The 10,928-nt window shown below is 41.3% G+C and overlaps 1 protein-coding gene across 2 annotated transcripts in view; it reads right to left on the reverse strand.

Annotated features, from left to right (window-relative positions):
* The window catches only part of L3MBTL4 (L3MBTL histone methyl-lysine binding protein 4), a 446,421-nt gene that overhangs the window by 180,154 nt on the left and 255,339 nt on the right, over positions 1-10,928 (reverse strand). For both annotated transcript variants that reach the window (XM_032293336.1, XM_032293337.1), the window contains exon 14: positions 3,797-3,899. In XM_032293336.1, the coding sequence (XP_032149227.1) occupies positions 3,797-3,899 (103 nt within the window). The remainder of the gene's footprint in view (positions 1-3,796; positions 3,900-10,928) is intronic.

Below are 10,928 nucleotides of genomic sequence, written 5' to 3' on the forward strand. Positions count from 1 at the left end.
CTTCTCAACAGTCCCCCAAAGTCTTAACTCATTTCAGCATTAACCCAAAAGTCCACAGTCCAAAGTCTCAGATGAGACAAGGCAACTCTCTTCTGCCTATAAGCCAGTAAAATCAAAAGCAAGCTAGTTACCTACTAGATACAATGGGGGTACAGGTATTGGGTAAATACAACTGTTCCAAATGGGAGAAATCGGCCAAAATAAAGGGGTTACAGGGCCTACGCAAGTCTGAAATCCAGCAGGGCAGTCAAATTTTAAAGCCCCAAAATGATCTCCTTTGACTCCAGGACTCACATCCAGGTCACACTGATGCAAAAGGTGGGTTCTCATGGTCTTGGACAGCTCTGCACCTGCGGCTTTGCAGGGTACAGCCTCCCTCCTGGCTGCTTTCATGGGCTGGTGTTGAGTGCCTGCAGCATTTCCAGGTGCATGGTACAAGCTGTCAGGGGATCTACCATTCTGGGGTCTGGAGGATGGTGGCCCTTGTCTCATAGCTCCACCAGGCGGTGTCCCAGGAGGGACTCTGTGTGGGGGGCTCTGACACCATATTTCCCTTCCACATTGCCCTAGCAGAGGTTCTGCATGAGGACCCCATGCCTGCAGCCAACTTTTGCCTGGGCATCCAGGTGTCATTTCCATACATCTTCTGAAATCTAGGCAGAGGTTCCCAAACCTCAATTCTTGACTTCCATGCAACTACAGGCTCAACACCATGTGAAAGCTGCCAAGGCTTGGGGCTTCCACCCTCTGAAGTCACAGCCCAAGCTCTATGTTGGCCCCTTTCAGCCACAGCTGGAGCAGCCAGGACACAGGGCACCAAGTCCCTAGGCTGCACACAGCACAGAGACCCTGCCCCAGCCCACAGAGCCACGTTTTTCTCCTGGGCCTCTAGGCCTGTGATGGGAGGGGCTGGCGTGAAGGACTCTGACATGGACTGGGACATTTTCCCCATGGTCCTGGGGATTAACATTAGGCTCCTTGCTACTTATGCAAATTTCTGTGGCAGGCTTGAATTTCTCTTCAAAAAATGGGTTTTTCTTTTCTACTGCATCATCAGGCTGCAAATTGTGTGAACTTTTATGCTCTGTTTCCCTTTTAAAACAGAATGCTTTTAACAGCACCCAAGTCACCTTCTGAATGCTTTGCAGCTTAGAAATTTATTCTGCCAAATACCCTAAATCATCTCAAGTTCAAAGTTCCCAAACCTCTAGAGCAGGGACAAAATGCCACCAGTTTCTTTGCTAAAACATAACAAGAGTCACCTTTGCTCCAGTTCCCAGCAAGTTCCTCATCTCCACTTGAGACAGCCTCATCCTTATTGTTCGTCTCACTATCAGCATTTTTATCAAAGCCATTCAACAAGTCTCTAGGAAGTTTCAAACTTTCCCACATTTTCCTATCTTTTTCTCAGCCCTCCAAACTGTTCCAACCTCTGCCCTTTATCCAGTTCCAAAGTCGCTTTCACATTTTCCTGTATCTGTTCAGCAGCACTCTACTGATACCAATTTTACTGTATTAGTCTGTTTTCACACTACTGATAAAGACATACCCAAGACTGGGAAGGAAAAAGGTTTAATCAGAGTTACAGTTCCATACGGCCAGGGAGGCCTCAGAATCATGGTGGGAGGTGAAAGGCCCTTCTTACATGGCAGCAGCAAGAGAAAATGAAGAAGAAGCGAAAGTGGAAACCCCTGATAAACCCATCAGGTCTCAGGAGATTTATTAACTATCACAAGAATAGCATGGGAAAGATCGGCCCCCATGATTCAATTACCTCCCCCGGGTCCTTCCCACAACACGTGAGAATTCTGGAAGATATAATTCAAGTTGATATTTGGGTGGGGCTACAGCCAAACCATATCACAGCCCCACCCAAATGCTGGCAGGCCACTGCACATGTGGACAGTCCACTCCAAGGAAGAATCAGGATGAGGCAGGAGAATAGGGTCTGGAGCCAGGGAACCTAAGGCTGATTCATGCTGACTTCCTAGAACTAAACCAAAAGAAAAACCCCAACTTTCCACATGCAAGTAACAAAAGGACCAGAGGCTACTCCTTTTGCACCTCCCACCCCTGCTTTTCTGCATGAAAGATGGAAAATTGAAAGTATCTCTGATTGGTTGCTGTTTGCAACCAATCACATGTTTGCATAGGAGTGTAACTTTGTAGCTTCACTCAGCCTCTGATTGGTTGCTTTCCACAACCAGTCAGACTGATTGTGGCCCACTACTTCATCTACATAGTGTACGCCAAGTAACTAACAGGAAATCTTTAGGGAGTATTTAAACCCCCAAAAAATTCTGTACTGGGGCTCCTGAGCCCCTGTGCTCAGGCCCACTCCCACCCTGTGGAGCGTACTTTCATTTTCAGTAAATCTCTGCTTTCATTGCTTCATTCTTTCCTTGCTTTGTTTGTGCGTTTTGTCCAATTCTTTGTGCAAGACACCAAGAACCTGGACACCCTCCACCAGTAAATGGGGAGAAGAAATGCAACTCCTGGAATTATACCAATGTATAAATACCTCAAGGCAAGGTCCAAATGGCACACTTGACTCTCTCAAGTTGTCCTCTTGGCCCTCTTCCAAGTGCACTTTAATTCCTTTTCCTCCTGTTCTAAAACTTTTTAATAATCTTTCACTCCTGCTCAAAAACTTGCTTCGATCTCTCTCTCTGCCTTATGCCCCTCAGACAAATTCTGTCCTCTGAGGAGGCAAGAACAGAGTTGCTGCAGACCCACACAGACTTAACACTGCTAACACTAAGACGTCTTCACTGGGTCCAGCTCCACTTTCACAATGTGAGTCCCACAGATTTGAACAAGTCACCAAGCGGTTTTCATGTCTTTCTTTCTTTTTCAGGGATACTATATTTTTTCTTTTAAGTGTTAATAGATTCACACATATCACATGTATATTCATGTGTGCTATTTGGGAGTGCTTATCATTATTTTTACAGTGGCATTTCCTTTGATTCAATTAAAAATGTTTCAGGCATTAGTTTCCAGGATTGCCAGATAAGCCCCTGATAAAGCACAGACTTCCTGTATTACACTTAGATCCTTTATTCAAACAAATGTTTTCTTGCTTCAGGTATTATATGACTTACTCTTTTCTCTTTATAATAAACTTTAATATAATGTTTGTTTACAAATTTGTGTATTTGAACAAATTTGATATAAATTTTTTGTTTTAATTTATATATCCTGTTTCTAGATCACCAATATAATTTATCTGTACACTATTTGCCAATAAGGATAGAAAAAGCAGCAAGGGCTTAAATATTTATTTGTATTATTTCTCTTTAAAAGCAACATCTGTTCATATGCATATTACTTAAAACATGGGCATATTCTGCAACATAACTTCACATTAGTTTTCTATTCTTTTATAGAATTATCTCCAAATGAATAAGAAAGAGATAAAAAGAAATAGAGGCAAGGTAAATAGAAAATGAGTAGAAAAGGCAAGAGGCTCTGGAATTTCTCTAGAAGAAACCAAGTCTCAGGACATGGTGGTGGGTGTGTATGACAGTATGCATTTGGTAGGAAAACTGTTAGAAAAAGGAGATTCTGGGACATGAAATGGGTCTAGGAAATGCCTCACAATTTAAAGAAAGCTCTAGAAGGGCCGAGTTGGCAAGCAGAGGAAAATGTCAAGGTAAGGCCTTGGTAACACAGAGGTGGGAGTGTCATAGGGGCAGCTGGCTCCACGAGACTCATTTATGATGCTCCATGTACCTGCTAATATGCAGAATGTTTCCATTCATCCAGAAAATAACTTAAATAAGAAAAATGTTACCTGTGATGTCCCGAATAACGCGGACCACGGATGTGGCCTATTCCTCGGCACCCGGGAGTAGGACAGACAGCTTGACCTGGAGGGATTTTCACATCATTCGTTCCTTCAGGAAGTAAAAGAACATGCCTTGAAAACACCCTCAATTAAAGAAGACTGCAAATCCGAAATATGTAAATGATGCTAATTAAGACTTTGCAAATTAAACAAACCATCACCAAAAACCACTTACAGGTGACTTACGATGTTTTATTAATATTAAATGATTTAGCAGAAAATACCAGTGCTGTAATAAATAACACTAACAGCACAACCCATATCAGACAGAGAGGAAAATGAATAGGCACTGAAATTTTTAAAAACAGATATAAGAACATTCACTTATTTCTTTCAGAGATTAATAATGGCAAAGGCAATACAGCCACGAGCTGAGAACACGAGTATGTAAGGTCTGCTGTGAGGTCCTCAGTGAAGCCTCCACTCAACCAGAGCAAGGATCTTGGAACACTGCACAGAAACCAGGCTAGCAAAGGGGGCGTGCTGAAGATGGCAAATACGCCCACACTTACTCAAGTGGCTGTCAAAGCTAGGCAAAGAAAGAACTGACATTATGCTTCTCTATACTAATACTGTGCTGTACCATACCCTACAGCATACTATATGCTACACTGTGCTATATACTATACTATACACTGCATTGTACTCTAAGCTACCGTGTACTATATACTATACTGTATGCTACACCATACTATACGCTACACTATGCTATATTGTACTATATACAGTACCGTACTGCATTGCACTGCATTGTACTCTAACCATGCCAAGCATTCTGTCAAGCCTAAGAGGCAGTCTAAATCTAAATATTATCAGTATCAAAACCTTCATTCCATGCTCTGTGATTTTCCTCAGTCTTCTCTACCCCCTAAACACACACACACACACACACACACACACACACACACACACACACACTCTCGCACATATCAGTTCCTGGAATGTCCCATCCCACACCTCCTACTGTTCTGGGCCTTACTTCCCTGACAATCCCACACTTTCCTTCTCCCCTCCAAGCTCTCAGACTTCCATTTCCTGTTCAACAAACTCCTGCTTCCTCATCCTCATCTCAATATTCCCTAACTCCCAGCTCTGGTTTCATGGGGCAGCGACCTGAAGATGTGGCTTCCCACAGCCCTCCACAGGGGTCACATGCCTCCAGAGCTGCAGGGAAGTCAGGGCCGTCTTCCTTTCTGTGCCTGAAGGCCATGCCTCTGAGTCTCCTCTTCTGAGTCTGACGCCTTAGCCTTCCACTGTCTGCCTGCTATTTCCACATGAGGCAGGGATGACTTTGGCACTGGCTCTCCGTGTTCTGCTCTGTCCCAAGTCTGGCAATATCTCAGGCATATCCAGGCCCCATGAACTCATCCTGCTGGCTCTGCCACCCTAACACTTCAGTCAGTCACTTCCTGGGGCCAGTGGCCCCCAACCCATCTGGGCCACACAAAGAAAACCCTCTGGGTCTTGTAATCACCCAAAACGTCTTTGCATCTAAAACCCCACCTGACCACAAAACCATATCCGTCCATACTGCACACTCAGGTGCCCCAACTGCTGCTGATGTTTTCAATGCCAATAGAGTTTCCAGGCCACTAATTTCCCTTCTTCTCTTCCTCAGCGCCTTCTGAGGGGCCATAACCCCTTCCCGTGCCTAAATTAGATTCTATCAACTGTTATTTAACCCTCTCTTGCAAGGTTCTTAAACTCCCTTGTTCTCTGACTTTTTAATCACGTCTGGCTGTAGGGAAAAAAAGAAAGAGCCAATGACAGATCACCTGAAACAACCTGCTGCTCTGTGTTTTGCATAACAAAGTTCTTCTGGGAAAAAAATGCACATTGTGCAGACGAGGTGTTACCAAAACACCAGCCTTCCACACTACCACTGACCTGCGCCCTCAGTCTTCTACAGCAGAACTTGCCTGCTGCTAACTGAGGACCAGGCGCCCGTGGACAGAGCACCTCCTCATCGCTGGCCCAGCACTTCCCCGCCTTCCTTTCCACTGCAGTGTGGGGTGCACCTTCCCCTCTCCAAAGCAAATCCCTCACCATCTATGCTTGATCTCATCACCCTCCATTCTCCAGGATCTGCAAGCCGTGATATATTTCAATCACTCCTTGACTACTGACCAACATTTAAACATGCTCCAGCTTCCATCATAAAAACAAAGACAAAAGAGAAAACAAAAGTTTGCAATGCTACTTGGATCCCACATCCCCTCTTACCTGCTGTTCCCTAATCCTTGTTCAGAGCAAACTTCTCAAAGCAGTTATTTCCTCCTCCTCAGGGCTCCTTTCCTGAGGCACATTTGTTTTACTATCACCACACATTGGGACCTCGACTTAGTCAGTATTTTCATGAAACCTAATGACACTATAATGCAAATTTATGGTTTATATACAAGCTTCTTTTCTAGACTATGAGTCCCTCTCAAAGGAAGAACTATGGAATACTCACCCATTCCACAAGCACTTACTGAGCTACTGATCACTAAATTGCAGAACAGGTATTTATTGAAACTATATACTGTACCATATGCTACAGCGTATAGTTCAGAATATAGTTGGCAGTCTTGTGGAATTGCTGCCGTCCACTGGCTTTGGCAGCATCGCACTGACAGCTTACCTTCTGCATATGAGCATTCTTTTGTAATCTCCTTTGCCAGCATTTCCTCCTCTAGTCAGCCTGAAATGTCAGGCAATATCCACTGATTCCTGGGCCATCCATTTGTACAGCTCCATTTACCAATTATATGCTACAGATGCTCACAGACTACAGCCCAGGCATTCTTGAAGTTCCAGACCAATGTATCCACCTTTCCACTTGATGTCTCCATAGTTATTTCTTAAAGTCATTTCAAACTCAACATGTTCAGACTGAACCTATTGTCTTGTCCCCCTAGCCTTCTTTTCCTCTAGAGCAGCTCATCTCCATGACTGCGTTACCCTGCAGTAAGAAGCCTGGATCTTTGACATCCTCTCTCCCTCATTTCACAGCACCCTATCAATCTGTCTTCAATTTTTCAAATATTTCTTTTATCTACCAACTTATCTTCATCACTACTGTGACTGGTCTAATCCAAGCCATCGTCCTGTTTGAAGAATTGCAATAGTGATTCTTCACTCATCCTAATGTATTTTCCATCTTGCAACCAGAGTAATCTTTTAAAATCACAGATCTAATGATATCACTTCTCTCTTAGCACATATCAACGGCTTCCCATTGCTGTTAGGATGAAACCTCAAATTCTTAACCTGGCCTAGCTGATGTATGATTGGACTTGATTTTTCTCCTCATTCAGGATTCTGCATTCTCCTGTTCCTTGAACTTGCCAGGTTCATTCAAACATCAGGACATTTGCATATTGGCAAAAGCATCCCATTGTCCGCTTGGATAACTTCTGCTTATCTTTTACTTCTTGGCTTATATTTCACTTCCTTGGGCTAACTTCTGAGAGGAGGTTAGGTCCCCATTTTATATAGCACCTACCTCAATTACAAATTAAGTAATTATTTGTTTAATGTCTATCTCTCTTATTAGGCTATACACTGCAGGCATGAATCCAGTTCACCATTGATGTCACCAGTATCTAGCCTGACACATAGTTAGTGCTCAGTAAGTGTGGAATAGGTGAGTACTCCTTCGAGAGACACTCATAGTCCAGAAAAGCAGCTTATATATTAGCAATAAATTTGCATTACAGTGTAACTAGGTTGCATGGAAATACTCACTGAGGCTAGGTCCCAATGTGTGGTGATATTAAAACAAATATTTAAGCCTCAAATACATTTTCATTACATTTACTGAACCATAGGAAAGTATGTCTTAAGTACATCTTATGCTCTTAGGACTTTGTGAAACACACTGAGGCATAAACAGAGAAAAACAGAGCTACCCTATTCAAAGCCAGCTTTTGGAAACAGCTCTTTAAAAAACAGCTTTTAAACAAATCAGAGGAAGTGATGCTTAAAAACTGTAAACAGGACAGGCATGGTGGCTTATGCCTATAATCCTAGCATCTTGGGAGGTTGAAGTTGGAGGTTCTCTTGAGGCCAGGAATTTGAAACCTGCCTGGGAAACACAGAAGACCTTATATCTAAAAAAATAAAAAGTTTAGAAAGTTATCTGGGCATGATGGCATGTATCTATAGTCCTAGCTACTCTGAAGGCTAAGACGAGAGGGCCTCTTGAGCCCAGCAGTTCAACCAGCCTGGGAGACAGTGAGGCTGTATCTCAAAAAAAGATTATAAACAAATCCTTCATTAATAAATATGCTTTTGTCATTCTATAAATATATAGTATTTTAGTAAAAGGATCCAAGAGAAAAGAAACATAGAGTATATAAACAGTTTTCTCTAAACTGCATCTTACAATACATTACCCAAGCTATCATTATAAAGGTCTAGAATATTAAACCCACAAACAAAAAAAGCAAAAAATACTCTCCATCAGCCAGCCTAGATGGAACGCTGTGTGGACATTTTACACACACAGTGACCTTTCAATGAATGCTACTTAACATTGTTTCCGGTACTATTTTATGTACTTTATTAAATTAAGGTTTAAACTGATTTTTTTAATATTTATCAATGCATATTTATCTCCATATCCTGATGCATACCATCACTCTCTCCTAGGTAGAGTTGGAAGGAAAGCCATGACCTCAGCTGGGGGAGAAGAGCCATCACATTAAGAACTGCAGCAAATACTTAACAAAGAAAGAGTTGAGAAGAACGAGAAATAAAAATGCATGGGACCTAGCAATTTCCTCATTAAATTGTGAATGATGAAGTATAATAGGTTGAATCAATGGCAAATAAGACAAGGAACCATCCACTGGGAAAAAGAAATTCTGCAACAGTTCACATTATTTCTCTAAGATAAAGGAAACCTTCCAACAAATGAATGCTTTTGTTCAGAAAATAATCATATTTTTGCCAAGAATATCTTACTATAATTTGGATATTACAACAATTAGGTCTCAAGAAGAAAGGTTCTCAGCCCTAAATCACTTTTTCAGAAACACTATCCCTGACCATATTACCTATGCTTGCCTTCTTTTTACCTCTTTTCCTGAAATTAGTTTTGTAGTTTATCTGCTTCTATCACCTGCCTCCCTTCACTGGAGTGAGGATATTTACCTTATCTAACTTGTTTACCACTGTATCCCTAGTACCTTCCAGAGCAGCGAGTGGCAGGTAATAGATACCCAACAAGTATGTTTTATGAGTGGGAAATATATATATATAAATAATAATAAAGACAGCAATAATTAATACCTGGAAGCATTATTTTATCAGTGCTGTGGGATCATCACAATTTTATTCTTATGTAAGAGCTCAGTGGTCTGAAACCCCTCTCTGATCTTTTATTTCTAAATACTATGAGCTGCTTGTTATATCAAGCAGCATGAATAACTCCTAATTTGTTACAAGTCTTCTATGAAAACTTTTACTCAGGCAGAGTAAATCTAATGGCAAGATTCTTTAGGAAAGGACAAAAAAGAAAGAAAATATGCTTATAAAGCAGGACTTATCCGAATAATAAATAATGCTTTACCCTAACATGATACTATATTAAGATGTCCTTGTGGTATTCCCCATTTCTGCATAGTTACTACACACGGCCCTCTTTCCTTGCCAACCAAACTGTGATTTTGCTCAGGGCAGCAATGTGCCCAGCAACACATATCCTCTTTCCCAGCCTCTCTTAAATCTGGTCATGGTCACTTGATACTGTCCTGGATAACAGAACCAAAGGGAAAGGCACCGTACGGACAAATGCTTTTCTTTCCTGTTAAAAGGTTGAAGATGAGACTGGTGCTGTTTTGTCCATTTCCCCTTCACTGGAGTCCCTGGAATGCAGATGTTAATGCCCGTGGGATGATAAGCACAGAGACAAATGCAAAGGTGCCAAGGGAAAAAGAGAATAAAGGAAGACAGAGCTTGGGCCCAGAACACTGCCAGCCTTGGACCTGCTACACCAATGATCTGTCACGTGGGAAAAATAACTCTCTCTTTGATTAAACCCAATGGTTTACTTTTTGTGTTACTAGCAGATAAAAACTCCTAGAATAAAACAACAATTTTATTTTTATTTTTATTTTGTGAAATCAAGCAATTGTCCTTAAAACACTCAAGTTGCATATGGATTTTAGACATACTGTCATGTAAAAATGATGTAAGAGATCAAGGCAAAAATCAAGAAATAAAAGAGATTGTGCTTTTGTACTTAGAAAATGAGAAAGGGGACTGTCTTTTCTTATTCTAAAATGACCCAAATTGGTGACTATGAGTGATGTAAATGAAAACACTTATTATCTTAACCAGAATAGGTTATGGACTGAGATCATCACCCTCCTTCTAAGAATGTACTTTCTTTTTAGAACTGTGATTTTATTTAATGCACAGATGCCCATAGCACAGTGATAATGCTGACCCTAAAGCAAAGTAAGATGATCTATTCATTTAAATATATAGATGAGTTATGGATTGATGTTGGCCAGCATAAAAAAAATAAGAATCAGGAGCATTCCTGTTTCTACTTCAATACTAATTACTCACTGCTGATACAGTACTCAGTTCAACCTGATTCATTTAGCAAGGATTTTTATTTGTAATTGAGAAGTGGCATTAGCATTGAGTGATGATATCCACTAGAAGATGCACAAGCACTGCTTCTTTGAAAAGGGAAATAGATTTAAATGTCACTGATAACAGGTAAGTTAAGATTTTATTTTTTCTTATTTTTAACATAAAATTAATCACTGAGTGTTAGCCATTCAAGTAAAGAGATACTGCAGGTTAATTAGATGCTGGTATTCCCTCTGCTTGGGATATGGCAGCAAAAGAAACAGAAAGACCCTGCCCCCTGGGGAGCTTACCTTCTGGTGCCAAAGATGGAATAAGCCAACAGATAAGAAACATGACAGTAGGTCAGATGGGGCTAGAAAGATAGATGAAGTGGGGTAAGGAAGAGAAAGTGAGGGGTGCACGTGGGAAGATTTTTAAGGCGGAGGAGGCAGGGAAGAAGTGCTGATATTTGAGCAGAATTCTTTTTTTTTTTTTTTTTTTTTTTTTT

Source organism: Sapajus apella, unplaced genomic scaffold, assembly GCF_009761245.1.
Source record: "Sapajus apella isolate SASKATOON/1434 unplaced genomic scaffold, GSC_monkey_1.0 scaffold29, whole genome shotgun sequence".
Classification (NCBI taxonomy): domain Eukaryota; kingdom Metazoa; phylum Chordata; class Mammalia; order Primates; family Cebidae; genus Sapajus; species Sapajus apella.